Below are 22,592 nucleotides of genomic sequence, written 5' to 3'. Positions count from 1 at the left end.
GAAAACTCTAAGAACCGTGTGTAGACCTCTAGCTTATCTGTTGTTGAATGAGCTCTTCTACATCAATGAGTTAAATTTAAAATTTTTAGTTTTCTGATAGAAATCTAAGTCTAAAATATAATATGTCATCTAAAATAGATAATTATAAATAAAATTTAAATGTTTTCATGTAAACCATAGGTACCTTGTATATATTAGTTATATAGTTCCAGGTTTAATTTTAGTTTTTCTGACTCTCCTTCCATGTTAGATTAATCAAGCTATTGGCATTCAGTGGAAATGGGAGTAAGGAAGTGGATCAGGAATGGAAGTAAGGGAAGGGATCTTTCAGAATCACCTGAGAAGTCTTTTCAAAAGTCTGTTCCTCCTCACCACTCTCTAACTCCAACCACAACCCCAAGCCTTACCATATCAGAAGTTAGGATTGTGATGATTATATATTTTGAAAAAAGTCTGAAATGATTCTGAATAAATCTAATTTTAAAAGCTATCACTTTTATAGTCATTGTTTCTAACAAGGTTCACATAAATCTTGTTGGCTATTTGAAATTATCATGTGGGAATCTCAGCTAACCTATATTTTAAACAAGAGCAGTAGCAGTGGAAATGAAGTTTATAGAATCAATCAGAGGTCAATAAACTTTCTGTAAAAGGCCAGGGAGTAAATATTTTAGAATATTTGGTTTCTGGTGTATCTATTCAACTCTGCTATTATAATATGAAGGCAGCCATAGACAATACATAAATAAATGAGCAAGGCTGTTTTCCCAATGAAACTTTACAGAAGCAGGCAGCAGGCCAAATTTGACCTATGAGCCATAGTTTACCAACCCCAGGAAAAAAAGAGTTGTTTTTAATCGTTTAATTTTGGGAGAGAGATGTTAGCAAATGTATTCTTCTGCACTTCATTTTTACTTAGTATCTTTTACTTAGTTTATAGCAGTATGTATGGTATTACTTTGTTCTTTTTAATGTAATTTTTCTTTGTAGTTATGTATGTTATTGATTCCCTATTATGTGGCGTTTAGGAGGTTTCCAATATTTGCTATTAGAAACAATGTTTTAATGAATATCCTTGTATATTTATTTTGAAAATGTGTATCTGTAGAATAAATGCTACAAGTGTAATTGTGATATATATTGCTAATATATTCCTCTAGTTGGTCACTTGTCTTTTGGCTTTATGGTGTTTTTTACTATGATTTTTTTTTTTTTTTTGTGGTACGCGGGCCTCTCACTGTTGTGGCCTCTCCCGTTGCGGAGCACAGGCTCCGGACGTGCAGGCTCAGCGGCCATGGCTCAACGGCTCAGCCACTCTGTGGCATGTGGGATCTTCCCGGACCGGGCCACGAACTCGTGTCCCCTGCATCGGCAGGCGGACTCTCAACCACTGCACCACCAGGGAAGCCCCTGAAGTATTTTTTTTATATTGCATAAATTTAATGTTTTTCATGGCTTTTGGCCTTTGTATCATAGTTAGAAAGGATTCTGAGTATAAAATTATTTTCTCATATTTTCTCTAGTATCTTCTAGTTTCATCTTTTACATGTAAATCTTTGAAGCATATATTATTTATTTTGGTATGAAGAGTGAGATATGGGTGCAACCGAGCTACTCTGTTGTCTAAACATCATTTATTGAACATTTCATTTTTCTCCTACTAAAATACACTTCCATTTTTATTACATACAAAACTGTTGAATTTGAATTTATTTTGGGACTCTCTTCTTTATATTGATTGATCTGTTTTCTAATCATGTACACTTTTTTTTTTTTTTTTTTTGGCGGTACGTGGGCCTCTCACTGCTGTGGCCTCTCCCGAGCACAGGCTCCGGACGCGCAGGCTCGGCGGCCATGGCTCACGGGCCCAGCCGCTCCGCGGCATGTGGGATCCTCCCAGACCGGGGCATGAACCTGTGTCCCCTGCGTCGGCAGGCGGACTCTCAACCACTGCGCCACCAGGGAAGCCCCACCAATTATTAAAAATAATTGTTTTAATTATTATGCTTAAATATTTGAAAAAGCTGTTCCCATTATTTATGTTTTTTAGATTCTTATAAATGTGCTTTTTAAATACAAATTTTAGAAATAGTTCTTTAAAATATTTTAGTTATTTTATTGGGTATATATTAAATTTATAAATTAATTTATAGATTGATTTTGATATTTGGTCCTAGCAAAGAACACAAGGTACCTTTCATTTTTTTGAAATTGAGGTAAAATTGACATAACATGATACTAGTTTCAGGTATATAGTGTAATGATTCGATGTTTGTATGTATTGCAAAATGATTACCCCAGTAAGTTCAGTTAACATCTGTAACCACACATAGTTACAATTTTTTTTTTCTGGTAATGAGAACTTTGAAGATCCACTCTCTTAGCTATTTTCAAATATGCAGTACAGTATTAAAAAATGATGATTAGGGGCTTCCCTGCTGGCACAGTGGTTGAGAGTCCGCCTGCCGATGCAGGGGACACAGGTTTGTGCCCCGGTCCGGGAAGATCCCACACGCCACGGAGCGGCTGGGCCTGTGAGCCTCGGCCGCTGAGCCTGTGCGTCCGGAGCCTGTGCTCCACAACGGGAGAGGCCACAGCAGTGAGAGTCCCGCGTACCGCAAAAAAAAAAAAAAAAAATGATGATTAGAGGCCATGAAGTGGATGGCAATGCCTTAACCATATGCATGTTGTCAAGCCTGAGGCCCTCTTCCATTCTTGTCCAGAGGAATGCTAGCCTTTTCCTTTCATGCAACATAACAAGATACCTTTTATTCATTCAAGATATTTTATGCTTCTTAGTGTCATTTTAATGTTTTCTTCATAAAAGATTAGTTGTACAAAACCTTTTGTAATTGCAGGGAGTTATTTATAGCTTAGTGTTCTAGGAATGGGTTTTGGAAACTAGAGATTGTTTAAAAGATTGAATTTCTTAAAAAGCAAAAAATACAGTGTATATTTTTGAATCATTTCTTATTTGAATTTCAGGTTGTATGCACAAAAGAACAGTGGTCATTCCAATAGTTGCTATTTTCTCACTTCAAAGAATTTTATTTCCTGTATTTTCTCTAAATCTGCTAATGGTATATATTAAAATATTTACCATAAATGAGGAATGGTTTATTAATTTTGCTCTTATGTAACAGATTCTATTTTGTTTATTTCTAGTTAATTTTGTCTTCTAAAGATGATGAAATTATTGAGTACCAGCAAATGTTACATAACCTGAGGGAGAAACTGAAAAATGCCCAGCTTGATGCCGATAAAAGTAATATTATGGCTCTACAACAGGTAAAACTTTCTCAAAATTTGGTTTATCAACAAGGTTTATTAAAGTTGGTGATGAAACTCTAAATTATGTCTTATTTATTTCCTGTGCCTAATCTAGTCACTTGCACTTTTGGGTATATAATAAAGTCTTTTGAAGTTTCTTACACCGTCCAGTCCCAAGAAAAAATTAGAATTAAGTTTAGAGTTAGGGATAAAATTATTTTATGTATTTTTCTCTATTGATGCAGATAATACATTTATTGTTTTGCTTGGGAATTATTTAATAAGAAACTTTAAAAACTTTTAGAAATTTTAAAAATATCTTAATTCTCTGTTACTAAAGTCTATTGTGTTGTGTTTTAGTGCTGAAATATCCTGTACAATATGAAATAAGCTAAAGTATGGTTATAATTTGTACTGTATAAAATTTTTGTTTTTATTGATAGTACAAATATATTCATATAGAAAGAAGTTACACTTGCATCAGCTGTGCTCTCTAGTCATAGTCCAAAAGAAAGAAGGAAATTTGGAAAGTATTTGGAGAATAAGGATGATCGCAAGGGACAAGATTTTTGAATGAAGTACTGCAGGGGTGAAAGCTAAGTTGAGTAAAGGAAAAAGCACAAGGTAAAACACAAACATAAAATGGTAAAAAGATAGAATTGGATGATGAGGAAAAGTAACACAAAAGGAGTTATTAGAAGCCACAAATATTAGAGAGTTCTGGAATTCGTATTTGTGAGAGTGCTAGCCCTTATATCATCTTTAAGTACTAGAGTGACAGCAGTATTCCTACAGTGATTAGTGCAGTTGAGGTATACAAAATAGTAAAAGGCACAGTTTTGACTCACAAGAAATATATTCTATAGTCTTGTTGAAAAAAACAAGACCTACCTTTTCTCTTACTTTAAAAATGTAGATTAATATTCATGAAGTGATAATATGTAATATTCAAAATATTTTATAGGGTATACAAGAACGAGATAGTCAAATTAAGATGCTCACTGACCAAGTAGAGCAATATACAAAAGAAATGGAAAAAAATACTTTTATTATTGAAGATTTGAAAAATGAGCTCCAAAGAAACAAAGGTAATTCAATGTTTTATAAGTATATAGTCATTTTATATACCATTAAGTTTTTAAAATATTTTATTTTTATTAAAATGAAATTATATTATGCCAACAGATATATTAGTGATTTTTCTGTATTTGAATTTTATATTCTTAAAAAAACTGTACAAGGTATTATTGATTACTGTATATATATTAGTATTTACACATGTAAATGATGGCAGTATTTTCTGTAGTTTTTCTCTGATGAAAACTACATTAACCCCTATTACCAGATTGGCTGTATAAAAGAAATGAAAAATGGTGATATAATTGTATTTATCCTCCTTTTTGTAATTAACAAAGAATGGAAGAAAATAAAATTTTGATCAGTGTAGCAACATCGCAGAGATTTTTCAGAAGTAATTGACTTGTCAACATTTGAATTAACCTTACCCAACTTGATATGTCATCATATTCTCCCTACCTTGGGTCATGCTAGCTTACCTAACTCATCAAATCCTTTGAATGTAAGCCCTTACAACATTAGTGATCTTATATTTCCAAAAGACTATATACTGTAGATATACCAGAACACATTAATGCAAACTATTCATAATAAGTTCATGACATATTTATTGTAATTGCTGAAGATAAAAAAAAATTAGACACAAAGGGGAAATAATGAGTGAGTCTATGTGTGTGTTTGTGTGTAAGTGAAATAATGGTAGTGTGGTTGTAATTTAGGTAGTGAGGCAAAAGCCTCACTGAGGAGATATTTGAACAAAGACTTAAAGAAGATGAGGGAGTGAGCCATGTGGATGTCCCTAAGCAGTGAGAATAAGTGCAGGGCCCTGAAGCAGGAGTGTACTGAGCATGTTTGAGGAACAACAAAGAAGCCTTTGTGGCTGGAGCAGGGTGAGCAAGTGGGCAGTAGTAGGTGATGAGATCAGAGAGGTAACGAGGGGCCATATCATATGGGGCATTACAGTTCATTGTAAGGACTTCGGCTTTTCTTTTAAGTGAGAATGGACATCAAAAAATTTCTGAAGAAAGGAGTGATATATTTTGACTTGGACTGTGTCTGCCATAGACTCTAGGAGTGGTAAGGAGAGAAGCAGGGAACCTGTTATAAGACTACTGCAATAACCTGGAGAGAGATGATGGTAGTTTAAAGCACGGAGGTAGCAGTGGAGTTATATGTAGTCAGTTCTGGATGTATTTTGAAGGTGATAGAAATGAAATTTGCTGACAGATCAGATGTAGGATGTGAAAGTTATCAGAGCTTTTGGTCTGAATGCTGGGGAGGGCTGTGGAAAGAGCAGGTTTAGAGATGGTCAGGTACTTAGTTAAACAGGACATGTTAAGTGTGAGATGGCTATTAGACATCTGAGTGAAAATGTTAAGTAGGTACTTATATATAGAAGTCTGAGGTTCATGAGGACAGTCTGGGTTAAACATATTAATTTGGGAACTTTATGCATAAAAATGGTACTTGAAATCATGAAGCTGGCTGAGATCATCAAAACAGAAAATGTTGGTTAAAAAGAAAAATCTTAAGACTGAGCCTTGGGATGCTTTTATTTTAGAACTTGGGGAGATGAAAAGGAACAACCAAAAAGGCTGAGAAGGAATGACCAGAGAGATGGGAGGAAAACCAGGAGCACGTAGAGCCCTGAAACTCACATGTGGAATGTCATCAAGGAAGAGCATAAGCAACTGTGTTCCATACTATATTCATTGCTGCTGATAAGACAAGAGGAGCACTAAAAATTGACCACTGGATTTAGCAGTGGTCATTTTTGGTTCAAGAGAAAATGGGTAGAGATGAAATAGAGCCAATACAGAGACTTTTGAGGAAAAGGAAAGGAGAAAAATAGAGTGGTAGCCTGAGGGGAAAGGGGGATAAAGAAAATGTTTTTCTCTTTTAAATGGAAGAAATAATCATGCTTCTAAGTTAATAGGAAAGATCCATTAAAGAGGAAGCAAGTCATGAATTGATGAAGCAAGGGAGGGAGAGAAGGACTTCTGGAGTAATATTCCTGAGAAGGCAATGGGATGGGATCTAGTGTTCAGTGGAGTAGTTGGCTTAGGAGCACAGAGAGTTCATCCATAGGAACAGGAAGAAGGGTGGGGTGTGTAGTTACTGTCCGATGTGGCTGGGTAGATGTCCTGACAGTAAAAGTTTTGGTTTTCTCAGTGAATGAGGAAGCAAGGTTCTCAGCTGAAAGTGAGGATAGAGGCAGATATATTAGAAGTTTGAGGAGAGAGAAGTAAAGAGAAGGTGGGAAATGGTCATCTGGAAGAATGAACCAGACTAGGGAAATATAGTGTGACTGTTGAGCAGCATCAAGCCCCACTTGCTATACTTATTTCTACATGTGTCTGTATTATGTATGTACTAGAATTATTCTTTGACAGTAGCTTAAATTGCTTAAAAGGATCACTGATGTTGTGGGGTTTGCATATTCCAGTCACCAGGAGAAAAAGTGGCGGTTGATTTCTGCTGTCAAATAAGGAAGAGGTCTTATATAGTGACGCTTCTGTCAGTCCGTAGTCATGTAATTCCTAAAGTCCACAGAAGGTGTGTGTACTAGGCTATACTCTGTATATTGAAATAACTTGTGCATGACAGTTAATGGTGGTCTCCTTTCATTGGTTAAGATTAGTTTTAGCTCGTAGAAGCATCTGAAAAACGGTGGCAAAATCAAGATAGAAGTTTATTTCTCACTTGTGTATTGGTCTAGTTAGGCAGTCTAGGGTATTGCCTTCATCTGCCTCATGCAAAATGGAACTTTACCCTCACATCCAGTCCCAAACAGCGAGGTAGAGGAAGAGAAGGCAAGAAGCAAAGAGCATGTACTGAAGGATAGGCAGGTAATATATTGTGGAGGGCCTTGCAGAAGAAAGGGAGAATAGATTTTGGGGACAGGAGCCTCTGTCACATTCTCCAGCTAGGCTGTTAACTCCAGAGAACAGGACTCACTTCTTATAAACGTGTGTGATCTCCCACACTAGTCCAGTGCCTGTATGTAAGTATATGACCTATAAATCAGTAGATGTTTATTATGGATGAGTGTAAGAATGATTGTCAGTAAATTTTAGAATGATACGAATACTATATTTTGGTCTTAGCAACAGTTTGTTAAGATGTACAAGTAGGAATTTTTTTTTTTTTTTTTTTTTTCCCGGTTCGCGGGCCTCTCACTGTTGTGGCCTCTCCTGTTGCGGAGCACAGGCTCCGGACGCGCAGGCTCAGTGGCCATGGCTCACGGGCCCAGCCGCTCTGCGGCATGTGGGATCTTCCCAGACCGGGGCACGAACCCGTGTCCCCTGCATGAGCAGGCGGACTCTCAACCACTGCGCCACCAGGGAAGCCCGGGAATTTTTTAACTATTAGTTACAGTTAAGTTTAGCTGCAACTGACAGAAAAAAATCGAATGTAACAATGGTTTAAACAGGATGGAAATGTACTTTTCCGTGATATAATCAAAGTTGAGGCAACTAGTTTAGTGTAGGTGTGCTACTTGTACAAATACCAGATACCAGGGACCCTGTATCTTGTTGCTTTGACTATCAGCATGAGGTTTCCATCTCATGTTCTAAGAAGACTGAGTTCCAGCCCTAATGTCCATATTCCAGCTGGCAGCAAGGAGGAAGGAGAAAAGAAAATTTCACTCCTCTCCTTTAAAAACATTTCCTGAAATGTGCACATGGTCTTTCTGTTTATATCCTATTAGTCTCATGACCACACCTAGCTACTGGAATGTAAGTGGAAATTTAGTCGTTATTTCAAGTGGCCACGTGTCCGTCTAAAAATCCATAGTTCTATTACAGTGGACGAAAGGGAGCTAACTATTAGAAACAGCAGCCTTTGCCACAATTATCATTCTTTGTAAAGCAGTGTTTTCCAGTCTTTTATAATCCATACCCTTTCAGCTAAGATTTTATTAAAATTTCCTTTTTAGCTTTATAAATAAAACCAAATCAAAACTTTATTTTACAAATATAAAATTATAATATTAAATGGACTTTTTTTAGTGACATACCACATTTCCTGCTTCCCATACTGTAACCAGTGTTTTATAGGAGTAAGTAGTCAATTCAGTTTATTCATGATTTTAATTTTTACCCTGTAGGAGCTTCAGCACTTTCTCAACGGACTCATTATATGAAAATTCAGTCTAAGGTTCAAATTTTAGAAGAGAGAACTAAAGAGGCTGAGAGAACAGCTGAACTGGCTGAGGCTGATGCTAGGGAAAAGGATAAAGAACTAGTTGAGACTCTGAAGCGATTAAAAGATTATGAATCGGTATGTATTTTTATCTTGTCAATCAAGGAGCTTAGAATTATCTTGCCACTTATAGACTGTTCTGTGCCATTTTCTTTATACCATTTAAAAACATTCCAGAAGTATCTCGTGATAAAGATTATCCTAATTGATTTATACTGAAGTGTTCAAACTTTTGTGCAGCATTTACTTTTTAGCAGAATTGTTTTCAAACCATTTGATTAAAGCATTTTGCCCAGATAATCAGCTTTGGTGAGGCAGCAGGATTAGATTCTTTGTAATCTGTGTCATTGTACCACCATGTAGATGTGACACCACTGATGAGTTGTCTAAAAGTTGTAACAGAAGCAGTTTTACCACCTACTGTGCCAACACAGCCTTACTTTGTACTTTTTATATTTTTAAATCTGATTACTGCTAAGTCAGGCAACTAATAACCTACATATTCTAATGGTATTGCTGATTCTCCCTTACTATTCCTTTTCTGTATTTTGTTAAGTGTTTTATGTGTAATATTCTGAGTCACTTTGCCATTAGGATGCTATACTGGGAAATTTCAACTGTTCCATTTCCCGTTATTATTATTACTGGATTTGTTTTTTAAAAGTACAGTAAAAAACACAGTTTATAGTTGTAAATCTTAGTTATATGTGTACTTCCCCTCAGACTTAATAAGAAAACAAATTCATGAATTTGACAGTTTATTCAAATAAACAATGTTATATTTAAATTATATTGGGTATTTTTCAGGGAGTTTATGGCTTAGAAGATGCTGTTATTGAAATAAAGAATTGTAAAAACCAAATTAAAATAAGAGATCAAGAGATTGAAGTATTGACAAAGGAAATCAATAAACTTGAATTGAAGATCAATGATTTCCTTGATGAGAATGAGGCACTTAAAGAGCGTATGGGTAAGTCATCTTTTAAGATATGTAGTTTGCTCAACCTAATTGTCAAGTCATTTTTTTTGGCTTATGATTGTTTTTAGATATTTGGATGCTTTTTTTATTTAATAATTCCTCCTATAAAAATACTTAAAACAAGTAAAAGTGGAGCTGTTCCAGTTGAAGTGGGATCATGGATTTGATGGAGCTGCGATGGTGGTTGGACAGACCTGGAGCACTGCTATATTCAGTCGGAGATCGCCTCAATAATAATTGCATGCTTAAAAAAAGGAAAGCTACTTAGTTAATACCACTATTAGAAATTACGCTTTTTTTTTTCCAACAAAAGTAGTGTGTTAGTTTGCAAAATGCTCTAGTTTCAGATGAATACATGGGGACATTTAGAAATACTGTTTAATCCTTTTTAAGACTTTTAAATACTTGACTTTTATAATTGGCACTAAGTTTTACTTGGGTTGAGTATTTTAAGGTTACTATTGATTCTAAGAAGTAATAAATATAGCTTGAGAGTTTATATATTGATATCAATAAATAGTTCATTAGTGAATATTACTAGTTTGAATGTTACGACAGTCCAATCTAAATTGCTACTTTAAAATGGAAATAAATATCTAAATCATGATTTCATTATACTTGGTAAATACCAGTTAATGCTTTCTTAGAGTTAAAATGATCACCTGTAAAAACTATTCTCTAAAGGAAGGAAAAATAAATATTTTATACATATTATTTATTCGTAAAAAAGTGTCTATCTGGGACCCAGAGTAATGCCAGGACCTCAAGTTAGACTTAGTCTAATCAACTTGATCTACCAGATCACGACCAACTTCAATATGGACGTTCCTAAAGGTGACTGAGCCGTCACAAACACCAGATTTTCTGTTTTTTAAAGGCCCCAAATCTTGCTTTATAATTACTTGAGACAATCTTGATATCTGGTTTTCAGAGCATAGCTGCTTAGTAATGGGAAGTTAGGAAAGAGGCACACTGAGAGTGTCAGTCTAGTCATGACAAAATATAATTGATATTGATATTAATATTGACTACTATGTGCCAAGCACTGCTATAAGTACTTTATTTGGGTTAATTTTATTATACACCTGACAACAAGCCAAAAAGAAATACGTGTATACATTCATACACATGTACTTACATATAGTATTATCCCTACAACCAGTTAATAGTTGATAGTGGGAATTGAACCCAACTTTGTTTTATTACAAAGCTTCTGTTCTTAGTACATTATAGTACCTCTCTGACAGTCCAACATGGAAGACAGATCATAATATGTCTTTGTCAGGATTTCCATTAATAATTGTGATAAAATTTTAGCTTGTATGGTTACAGTTCAAATACCTCAAAAATTCTTGCACAAAAATCCCCATTCTTCAGTGATGGTGGCTAAATAGATTATAACCAGTTGCTTGATGATAACCAGTTGCCGTATGAAGTTTTTGTAGTTCATTTGAATATTAATAAGGTTTTAATCATTCTGCTTTTTATTTTAGGCCTTGAACCAAAGACAATGATTGATTTAACTGAATTCAGAAATAGCAAAAGTTTAAAACAGCAGCAGTACAGAGCTGAAAACCAGATTCTTTTGAAAGAGGCAAGTGCAGTAGTCAATTGGTTATTTTCCTGGTTGAAGTAAAGAAAAATACTAACAATTTTAATTTTGTAGATTGAAAGCCTAGAGGAAGAAAGACTTGATCTGAAGAAAAAAATTCGTCAAATGGCTCAAGAAAAAGGAAAAAGAACTGCAACTTCAGGTATACTGTTATTCCAAACCTTTGAAAGAATCATTGGAAAATGAATTGTCTGGATCTGTAATTTTCTGTATGTGAGAAATAGTATTGCTGTATTACTGTGGTTTTGCTACAAGTTTGATAAATGAAAATAATGGCCTGATGAAGAGTGTATGAGTGAGTGTCACTGAGTTTAGTCCTAAATCTAAACAGTTAAAAGAATAATAAGTGAACAAAAAACAAACATCAGAATCATGGACTTTTGAAAAATTTACAATATAGTCTGTATTAATTTCTAGACAATCCCAGTATGTTGTGATTAGTAATGATAAAACAGTAATTTTTGTCAATATATGTTACTGTTAATATTTTCTTTTTCTTTAAAAGCTATGCATTGGAAGCTTTAATTGTACATTATTCTTTACTAAGTGAAAGTAATATTTTATTGAATAAAAATTAACAATTTTTTGTTTTGTTTTATCTTACATGGTATAAAGAGAACAGCTGGTTTATTTTTTAATAGCTATTACAGTGCTTTTTTGTAAGACCATAGAGAAGGCTTTTTTTTTTCTAACTTGGCCCAAGCCCACAAAATAGAGGTTTTTTTGTTTGTTTTTGTTTTATTTTTTTTTTAGCATTATGCTGTCTATAGTACATCAAAAATTTCTAGAAGGGCAAAACTTCATAATTTATTAGTGTATTAAGCAATTTAGTCATTATTCATGATTCTTATCTACTTTCTTAATATGTGTCTTTTAACTATTTAAGTACTTATTAATATGGGAAAAGAATGATAGCGAAGATAAAATTTGTAATTGTTTTTCATTAATATCTTTTTTTAAGATTATTTTAATTTTATTTTATTTATTTTTTTGAATACATCTTTATTGGAGTATAATTGCTTCACAATACTATGTTAGTTTCTGTTGTACAACAGAGTGAATCAGCCATATGCATACATATATCCCCATATCCCTTCCCTCTTGAGCCTCCCTCCCACCCTCCCTATCCCACCTCTCTAGGTCGTTGCAAACCACTGAGCTGATCTCCCTGTGCTATGCAGCCGCTTCCCACTAGCTATCTATTTTACATTTGGTAGTGTATATGTCAATGCTACTCTCACTTTGTCCCAGCTTCCCCCCATGCCCCCTCTGTGTCCTCAAGTCCATTCTCTATGTCTATATCTATTCCTGCCCTGCCACTAGTTTCATCAATACCATTTTTTTTTTAGATTCCATATATATGCATTAGCATACAATATTTGTTTTTCTCTTTCTGACTTACTTCACTCTGTATGACAGACTCTAGGTCCATCCACCTCACTACAAATAACTCAATTTCGTTTCTTTTTATGGCTGAGTAATATTCCATTGTATCTTAAAGGCTTTTGCACAGCAAAGGAAACCATAAACAAGATGAAAAGCCAACCCTCAGAATGGGAGAAAATATTTGCAGATGAAACAACAGACAAAAGATTAATCTCTAAAATATACAAACAGCTCATGGAGCTCAATATCAAAAAATAAACAACTTATTAATATCTTATTAAAAGTGAGCTAAATCAGGAAGTTGTATAAGAGGCTACATATAGATCAAGGATTTTGGAAATAATTATTCTACATTTTGTTTGAGTTAAAATTTGATTCTAGTTTTTAAGAGTTAAAGTATTGGAATAATAGCAGAGTTATTTTTATGCTTCTCATTTGTTAATTCTTTTATATGTAGGATTAACTGTTGAGAACCTGAACCTAACTGAAGACTTTTCTCAAGAGAATAAAATGGAAGGAAGAAAATTTGATTTCATTAGCCTCAAAAATATGAGTGAAGCACAATCAAAGGTAAATAGTAAGGTACTGCTATGGTGAAGAGAATAAAGAAAAATATTATTATCAGGGCTTTCATTTCTGCCCCCATTGTCTCATTTTGGACATTGCTTCTTTTTATACTTGTTAAATAAAAGGAAAATGTTTTATTTCAATAACCTGTCAATCCCAAGATTCATTAATGAGACATTATTTACTCTGAATACAGATTAGGAGTTCAGATAAAGTAGAGCTGCCGCATAGGAAACCATCATTCAATATTCCACAGTCATGTCAGAATGAGCCTGAAGAGAATATGACCATAGGATCATTATCAAGAATGTTATCTGAAATTCGTCATAGTGTAGAAAGTGAAGTGGATCCTTTTGTCTCTTTAACTAGACATTCTTCATCTATACAAGTGAAAGATAATATTTCACCTCTAGAAACTATTACAATAAGAGAGATTTTTAAAGCACCCTGTCTATAGTCTTTAACAAATCTAGAATCATTAGTCAATACCTTTAGTAGGGAGAATCATGAAGAAATAAATGACCATTTATACTCTGTTTCTGATGAATCTATAAAGAAAGTATCAGGAAGCCATCAGGCACTTGAGAAGACTAATTTCACATAAAAAAGTGATTCTTCTTTACGAGCCTTATCAACAGCTTCAGACTTAATGCAGAAGTTATCACTTAGGCAAAAATCTACAATACTTTGTCAACAAATTCATGAAAATAGAGCTGACGTGGCTAAATCACAAGTAGCAGCATCAGAAGATGAACAGGTTCATACCCCAATAAACTACGCTTATACCAATTTCAAAGAAGATGTAGGAAAAAGTGAAGTACCCGTACAGACAGAGATTTTGAAAAGTAATCTTGAAGTTAATGTTCTGGACCCTGTGCCAATTACTGCACAATCAAAATTATCTCAGATAGATCCACTTGCAAATCTTATAGAACAGCTATGGACAGAACTAGTATTTCTTAGATCTCAGGTGAGCTCTCCTCCAAATTACATTCCTGGGATTTTTTTTTTAATTCTTTTTTATGACTAACAAAATTCGATAAGTAGCAATTATAATAAGAATTCTTTTATGTTTGCACATTAACACTAATTTATACACATTCTGTCTTTTAAAAGATCTAAAAATGCAATACATCTGAAATGAACTCATTGACTTGCCTAATTTATTAAATGTTTCTTTAGAATGAAGCCATAGCACAGGATTTATTGATCAAAGAAGCACAAAGTAGAAATGCAGAAATAGAGCTTGAACGTCATAGAAGCCAGGCAGAATGGGTAGTGTAAAGGCAGATCATTAAAAGAGATGATTGTGGTGCCAAAGACAAAAACCTTCCTTATCTGTTTGCCTTTTGCCATGGGTGTGGGGTCGGGGGGGGAGGTGGGAGGAGGATCATTATCTGTTTTACCTTTTAGATTTTATTTTATTTTTGTGAGTGCTGCTACGTTTCTGTAGCTTGCTGTGGGTATGTTAAACCTCAATTGGTCAAACTTCTTTAAACTTCAAAACTATTGTCATTTTTTTTAAATCAATTTTTTTCTCTTTATGTTTTGTTTAGAATGAATTTCTTTCAAGAGAACTAATTGAAAAAGAAAGAGATTTAGAAAGAAGTAGAACAATAATAGCCAAGTTTCAGAATAAATGTAAGTCACTATTATCTCTTATTTTTCTTATTTATTTAGTCTGTACTGAAAATTATGGGATTGAAAGGACTTTACTACATTCTGTTTTCTAGTCTGTTTTAGCCTTAACTAACTATAATGTATAGACTTCAGTCTCTCATTCATCTATTTGGTTTGCCTTGCTATATTCATTTTCAGAGCATGTTATTAATCTGAATTTATTGTGATGATAAATAAGTCTATTTTTCTCTTTTGTTCTCTAATGAAAGTACAGTTAGAAAAACAAATTTAAGAAATTTTTAATATAAAGTAAAGGCAAAGTATGCTTATGATTTATTTCTTTCAGCCATGAGATATATATATATATATGCACAGGATTTAAATAGGTGTGTGATTTAACTTCATCATTCACACATTGGATTTATAGTTGAATTTTTTGTACATTTATTTGCATTTGCATTTTATAAATGGGTTATTTTTACTGTATGTGAAATATTTGTAATCTATATAGCATAGTGTAAATTGTAAAAAAATCTATTCATTCAATGAAAAAAATATTTCATTTTAGTAAAAGAATTAGTTGAAGAAAATAAGCAACTTGAAGAAGGTATGAAAGAAATATTGCAAGCTATTAAGGAAATGCAGAAAGATCCTGATGTTAAAGGAGGGGAAACATCTCTAATTATTCCCAGTCTTGAAAGACTAGTTAATGTAAGTTATTTTTATATTAATGGTTTTATTTTGTTGTTTCATCACTTCAAAGATATTGTTCCACTCTCATTGATCTCCACAGTTTCTGATGAAACATTTTTTGTCATTTGAGTCATTGTTCTCCCGTATGAAATGTGTAGTTCTTCTTGGGCTACTTTCAAAACTTTCTCTTTTTATTTGGTTTTTGCCAGTTTGACTGCAATGTGCCAAGGGTGTGTATGTGTGTATGTGTGTGTGTAGCTTGTTTGGGGTTTGCTGAGCTTGAATCTGTTCACTTATGCTATTCACCACAATTGGGAAGTTTTCTGCCATTAATTTCTTCAATCATTTTTTTGCCTCATTCTCTCTGGGACTCCACTGAAACATGTTAGGCCTTTTGATATTGTCCCACAACTCCTTGAGGCTCTGTTCATTTTTTCGTTCCTAATTTTTTATCTTTTCTGTTCCCAGTTGGATAATTCCCATTGATTTATCTTCAAGTTCACTGATACTTTCTTCTGTCATCTCCATTTTTCTGTTTTAATGGTCAGCTTGAGACCTGGCAGAGCTTTTACACAGAATTTGAAGATCCCTTTTGTTGGTTCTTTTCCTTCTGGAATTCCCCTCTCACTATTCTGTGGCTTTGGGTCCTATCCTCTGGTTTTTAGGCCAGAAAGAAGACAGGTCACTGGAACTGCAGCTTGCCCTCTCAGTTAAGCCTTAAAAACAACAAATTTACTGCTTGCTAGTCCTGTCTTCCAAGTTTCAAGTCCCCTCCAAAATCTGTTGCTTTTGTTCATTTTCTAGAACTTTTATGTAGTAGTTTTTTGTATTCACTTGTTAAATGTGGGAGGGTAGGTCTGTTAGGACCTTACACCACAAACCTAGAAGTGTAATAGGATGTAGTAAGAATATTTTGAATATTTAAAGACTTAAGAATTACTATGAGAAAGATTTTAGCCATTAAATGATGTTCTATTTATATTTACCATATAGGGACTTAAGAGTTCTACGGTATTGATGAGTGTCTGTTATATAAACTTGAATAAAACATAAATTTTTAGATTCTTAATATTTAAATCTATGTCATTTACATGATCTGAACATACTTAACATGCATTATTATACTATGCTTGATTTATATAGAAAAAAGTCTTATTCATTGAATTGCTTTTTTTATGATTAGTCAATAGTTGAATACTTTTGTTTTTGAATTTTATTTTATTTTTTTATGCAGCAGGTTCTTATTAGTTACCTATTTTATATATATTAGTGTATATATGTCAGTCCCAATCTCCCAATTCATCCCACCACCACCGACTCCCGCCACTTTCCCCCCTTGGTGTACATACGTTTGTTCTCTACATCTGTGTCTCAATTTCTGCCCTGCAAACCGGTTCATCTGTACCATTTTTCTATGTTCCACATATATGTGTTAATATACGATATTTGTTTTTCTCTTTCTAACTTACTTCACTCTGTATGACAGTCTCTAGATCCATCCACATCTCAACAAATGACCCAATTTCGTTCCTTTTTATGGCTGAGTATATTCCATTGTATATATGTACCACATCTTCTTTATCCATTCGTCTGTCGACGGGCATTTAGGTTGCTTCCATGACCTGGCTATTGTAAATAGTGCTGCAATGAACATTGGGGCGCCTATGTCTTTTTGAATTATGGTTTTCTCTGGGTATATGCCCAGTAGTGGGATTGCTGGGTCATATGGTAATTCTATTTTTAGTTTTTTAAGGAATCTCCATACTGTTCTCCATAGTGGCTGAATCAGTTTACATTCCCACCAACAGTGTAAGAGGGTTCCCTTTTCTTCACACCCTCTCCAGCATTTGTTGTTGTAGATTTTCTGATGCTGCCCATTCTAACCAATGTGAGGAGATACCTCATTGTAGTTTTGATTTGCATTTCTCTAATAATTAGTGATGTTGAGCAGCTTTTCATGTGCTTCTTGGCCATCTGTATGTCTTCTTCGGAGAAATGTCTATTTAGGTCTTCTGCCCATTTTTGGATTCGGTTGTTTGTTATTTTAATATTGAGCTGCATGAGCTGTTTATATATTTCGGAGATTAATCCTTTGTGCATTGATTCGTTGGCAAATATTTTCTCCCGTTCTGAGGGTTCTCTTTTTGTCTTGTTTGTAGTTTCCTTTGATTTGCAGAAGCTTTAAAGTTGCATTAGGTCCCATTTGTTTATTTTTGTTTTTATTTACATTAGTCTAGGAGGTGGATCAAAAAAGATCTTGCTGTGATTTATGTCAAACAGTGTTCTGCCTATGTCTTCCTCTAAGAGTTTTATAGTATCTGGCCTTACATTTAGGTCTATTCCATTTTGAGTTTATTTTTGTGTATGGTGTTAGGGAGTGTTCTAATTTCATTCTTTTACATGTAGCTGTCCAGTTTTCCCAGCACCACTTATTGAAGAGACTGTCTTTTCTCCATTGTATATCCTTGCCTCCTTTGTCATAGATTAGTTGACCATAGGTGCGTGGTTTATCTCTGGGCTTTCTATCATTTTCCATTGATCTATGTTTCTGTTTTTGTGCCAGTACCATACTGTCTTGATTACTGTCGCATTGTAGTATAGTCTGAAGTCAGGGAGCCTGATTCCTCAAGCTCCGTTTTTCTTTCTCAAGATTGCTTTGGCTGTTCGGGGTCTTTTGTGTTTCCATACAAACTGTGAAATTTTTTGTTCTGTGAAAAATGCCAGTGGTAGTTTGAAAGGGATTGCATTGAACCTGCAGATTGCTTTGGGTAGTATAGTCATTTTCACAATGTTGATTCTTCCAATCCAAGAACATGGTGTATCTCTCCATCTACTTGTATCACCTTTAATTTCTTTCATCAGTGTCTTATAATTTTCTTCATACAGGTCTTTTGTCTCCTTAGGCAGGTTTATTCCTAGGTATTTTATTCTTTTTGTTGCAGTGGTAAGTGGGAGTGTTTTCTTAATTTCGCTTTGAGATTTTTGATCATTAGTGTATAATAATTCAAGAGATTTCTCTGCATTAATTTTGTATCCTGCTACTTTGCCAAATTCATTGATTAGCTCTAGTAGTTTTCTGGTAGCCTCTTTAGGATTCTCTACGTGTAGTATCATGTCATCTGCAAACAGTGACAGCTTTACTTCTTCTTTTCCAATTTGCATTCCTTTTATTTCTTTTTCTTCTCTGGTTGCTGTGGCTAAAACTTCCAAAACTATGTTGAATAATACTGGTGAGAGTAGGCAAGCTTGTCTTGTTCCTGATCTTAGTGGAAATGGTTTCAGTTTTTCACCATTGAGGACGATGTTGGCTGTGGGTTTGTCATATATGGCCTTTATTATGTTGAGGTAAGTTCGCTCTCTGCCTACTTTCTGGAGGATGTTTTTCATAAATTGGTGTTGAATTTTGTCAGAATCTTTCTCTGCATCTATTGAGATGATCATCTGGTTTTTCTCCTTCAATTTGTTAATTTGGTGTATCACATTGATTGATTTGCATATATTGAAGAATCCTTGCATTCCTAGGATAAATCCCACTTGATCATGGTGTATGATCTTTTTAATGTAGTGTTGGATTCTGTTTGCTAGTATTTTGTTGAGAATTTTTGCATCTATATTCATCAGTGATATTGGCCTGTAGTTTTCTTTCTTTGTGACATCTTTTTCTGGTTTTGGTATCAGGGTGATGGTGGCTTCGTAGAATGAGTTTGGGAGTGTTCCTCCCTCTGCTATATTTTGGAAGTGTTTGAGAAGGATAGGTGTTAAGTATTCTCTAAATGTTTGATAGAATTCTCCTGTGAAGCCATCTGGTCCTGAACTTTTGTTTGTTGGAAGATTTTTAATCACAGTTTGCATTTCAGTGCTTGTGATTGGTCGGTTCATATTTTCTATTTCTTCCCGGTTCAGTCTTGGAAGGTTGTACGTTTCTAAGAATTTGTCCATTTCTTCCAGGTTGTCCATTTTATTGGCATAGAGTTGCTTGTAGTAGTCTCTCATGATCCTTTGTATTTCTGCAATGTCAGTTGTTACTTCTCCTTTTTCATTTCTACTTCTAGTGATTTGAGTCTTCTCCCTTTTTTTCTTGATGAGTCTGGCTAATGGTTTATCAATTTTGTTTATCTTCTCAAAGAACCAGCTTTTAATTTTATTGATCTTTGCTATCATTTCCTTCATTTCTTTTTCATTTATTTCTGATCTGATCTTTATGATTTCTTTCCTTCTGCTAACTTCGGGGTTTTTTTGTTCTTCTTTCTCTAACTGCTTTAGGTGTAAGGTTAGTTTGTTTATTTGAGATGTTTCTTGTTTTTTAAGGTAGGATTGTATCGCTATAAACTTCACTCTTTTATTTTTTTGCTGTACGTGGGCCTCTCACTGTTGTGGCCTCTGCAGTTGCGGAGCACAGGATCCGGATGCGCAGGCTCAACGGCCATGGCTCACGGGCCTAGCCGCTCCGCTGCATGTGGGATCTTCCTGGACCAGGGCACGAACCTGTGCCCCCTGCATCGGCAGGCGGACTCTCAAGCACTGCGCCACCAGGGAAGCCCCTGTACTTCACTCTTAAAACTGCTTTTGCTTCATCCCATAGGTTTTGGTCGTCGTGTTTTCATTGTCATTTGTTTCTAGGTATTTTTTGATTTCCTCTTTGATTTCTTCACTGATTTCTTGGTTATTAAGTAGTGTATTGTTTAGCCTCCATGTGTTTATATTTTTTACAGATTTTTTCCTGTAATTGATTTCTAGTCATAACGTTGTGGTCAGAAAAGATACCTGATATGATTTCAATTTTCTTAAATTTATCAGGGTTTGATATGTGACCTAATATATGATCTATCCTGGAGAATGTTCTATGAGCATTTGAGAAGAAAGTGTATTCTGTTGTTTTTGGATGGAATGTCCTATAAATATCAATTAAGTCCATCCTGTTTAATGCATCATTTAAAGCTTGTGTTTTCTTATTTATTTTCATTTTGGATGATCTGTCCATTGGTGAAAGTGGGGTGTTAAAGTCCCCTACTATGATTGTGTTACTGTCGATTGTGTTACTGTCGATTTCCCTTTTTATGGCTATTAGTATTTGCCTTATGTATTGAGGTGCTCCTCTGTTGGGTGCATAAATATTTACAGTTGTTATATCTACTTCTTGGATAGATCCCTTGATCATTATGTAGTGTCCTTCTTTGTCTCTAGTAATAGTCTTTGTTTTAAAGTGTATTTTATCTGATATGAGATTTGCTACCCCAGCTTTCTTTTGATTTCCATTTGCATGGAATATCTTTTTCCATCCCCTCTCTTTCAGTCTGTATGTGTCCCTAGGTCTGAAGTGGGTCTCTGGGTCTCTCTGAAGTGGGTAGACAGCATATATACGGGTCTTGTTTTTGTATCCATTCAGGCAGTCTATGTCTTTTGGTTGGAGCATTTACTCCATTTACATTTAAGGTAATTATCAATATGTATGTTCCTATTACCATTTTCTTAATTGTTTTGGGTTTGTTATTGTAGGTCTTTTCCTTCTCTTGAGTTTCCTGCCTAGAGAAGTTCCTTTAGTATTTGTTGTAAAGCTTGTTTGGTGGTGCTGAATTCTCTTAGCTTTTGCTTGTCTGTAAAGGTTTTTAATTTCTCCGTCAGATCTGAATGAGGTCCTTGCTGGGTAGAGTAATCTTGGTTGTAGGTTTTTCCCTTTCATCACTTTAAATATGTCCTGCCACTTCCTTCTGGCTTGCAGAGTTTCTGCTGAACGATCAGCTATTAACCTTATGGGGATTCCCTTGCATGTTATTTGTTGTTTTTCCCTTGCTGCTTTTAATAATTTTTGTTTGTATTTAATTTTTCATACTTTGATGAATATGTGTCTTGACATGTTTCTCCTTCAATTTATCCTGTATGGGACTCTCTGTGTTTCCTGGACTTGATTAACTATTTCCTTTCCCATATCAGGGAAGTTTTCAACTATAATCGCTTCAAATATTTTCTCAGTCCCATTCTTTTTCTCTTCTTCTGGGACCCCTGTAATTAGAATGTTGTTGCATTTAATGTTGTCCCAGAGGTCTCTGAGACTGTCCTCAATTCTTTTCAGTCTTTTTTATTTATTCTGCTCTGCAATAGTTATTTCCACTATTTAATCTTCCAGGTCACTTATCCGTTCTTCTGCCTCAGTTATTCTGCTATTGATCCCTTCTAGAGCATTTTTAATTTCATTTATTGTGTTGTTCATCACATTTTGTTTGCTCTTTAGTTCTTCTAGGTGCTTGTTAAACGTTTCTTGTATTTTCTCCAATCTATTTCCAAGATTTTGGATCATTTTTACTAATAATATTCTCAATTCTTTTTCAGGTACACTGCCTATTTCCTCTTCATTTGTTACATCTGGTGGGTTTTTGCCTTGCTCCTTCATCTGCTATGTGGTTCTCTATCTTCTCATTTTGCTTAACTTACTGTGTTTGGGGTCTCCTTTTCGCAGGCTGCAGGTTCGTAGTTCCTGTTGTTTTTGGTGTCTGCCCTCAGTGGCTAAGGTTGGTTCAGTGGGTTGTGTAGGCTTCCTGGTGGAGGGGACTAGTGCCTATGTTCTTGTGGATGAGGCTGGATCTTGTCTTTCTGGTCGGCAGGTCCACGTCTGGTGGTGTGTTTTGGAGTGTCTCTGACCTTATTATGATTATAGGCAGCCTCTCTGCTAATGGGTGTGGTTGTGCTCCTGTCTTGCTAGTTGTTTGGCATAGGGTGTCCAGCACTGTAGCTTGCTGGTTATTGAGTGGAGCTGGGTCTTGGCTGAGATGGAGATTTCTGGGAGATTTTCGCCGTTTGGTATTACATGGAGCTGAGAGGTCTCTGGTGGATCAATGTCCTGAACTTGGCTCTCCCACCTCAGAGACACAGCCCTGATGCCTGTGTGGGGCACCAAGAGCCTGTTATCCACACAGCTCAGAATAAAAGGGAGAACAGATGAAAGAAAGCATGAAAAAGATGAAATAAAATAAAATGAAATGGTTATTAAAATAAAAATATTTTAAAAATTTTTAATGTAATCAAAAAAAAGAAAGAAGTGAGCAACCAAATCAAAAAATAAATCCACCAATGATAAAAAGAGCTGAAAACCATACTAAGAGAAAAAGAAAGAAAAAACAGACAGACAGAACCCTAGGACAAATGGTAAAAGCAAAGCTATATAGACAAAATCACACACAGAAGCAT

General features: G+C 34.9%; 1 protein-coding gene and 1 non-coding gene across 15 annotated transcripts in view; one reads left to right on the top strand and one right to left on the bottom strand.

Moving 5' to 3' along the window:
• CEP290 (centrosomal protein 290) overlaps positions 1 to 22,592 on the top strand; it is a 97,310-nt gene that overhangs the window by 11,070 nt on the left and 63,648 nt on the right. For 12 of the 14 annotated variants that reach the window (XR_003432924.1, XM_027107131.1, XM_027107134.1 and 9 more), the window contains 9 exons: positions 3,166 to 3,288; positions 4,235 to 4,358; positions 8,459 to 8,631; positions 9,361 to 9,523; positions 11,026 to 11,126; positions 11,199 to 11,286; positions 12,988 to 13,100; positions 14,654 to 14,738; positions 15,286 to 15,428. Coding sequence is in view for 13 of the 14 variants with exons in the window: in XM_027107131.1 (XP_026962932.1) it covers positions 3,166 to 3,288; positions 4,235 to 4,358; positions 8,459 to 8,631; positions 9,361 to 9,523; positions 11,026 to 11,126; positions 11,199 to 11,286; positions 12,988 to 13,100; positions 14,654 to 14,738; positions 15,286 to 15,428 (1,113 nt within the window). In the remaining variant the exon portion in view is untranslated. Of the gene's footprint in view, positions 1 to 3,165; positions 3,289 to 3,792; positions 3,895 to 4,234; positions 4,359 to 5,943; positions 6,904 to 8,458; positions 8,632 to 9,360; positions 9,524 to 11,025; positions 11,127 to 11,198; positions 11,287 to 12,987; positions 13,101 to 14,653; positions 14,739 to 15,285; positions 15,429 to 22,592 lie in introns of those variants that run through there. The other 2 variants (XM_027107140.1, XM_027107141.1) reach the window with 2 other exon arrangements.
• LOC113621359 (U6atac minor spliceosomal RNA) lies at positions 2,632 to 2,755 on the bottom strand. Its single transcript, XR_003433146.1, has one exon. It is a non-coding gene; the product is annotated as a U6atac minor spliceosomal RNA (small nuclear RNA).

The sequence above is a fragment of the Aethalodelphis obliquidens genome, unplaced genomic scaffold, assembly GCF_003676395.1.
Source record: "Aethalodelphis obliquidens isolate GAN/ISIS:26980383/991018 unplaced genomic scaffold, ASM367639v1 scaffold8, whole genome shotgun sequence".
In the NCBI taxonomy this organism is placed as follows: domain Eukaryota; kingdom Metazoa; phylum Chordata; class Mammalia; order Artiodactyla; family Delphinidae; genus Aethalodelphis; species Aethalodelphis obliquidens.
This window is presented reverse-complemented; position numbering and strand designations above follow the sequence as displayed.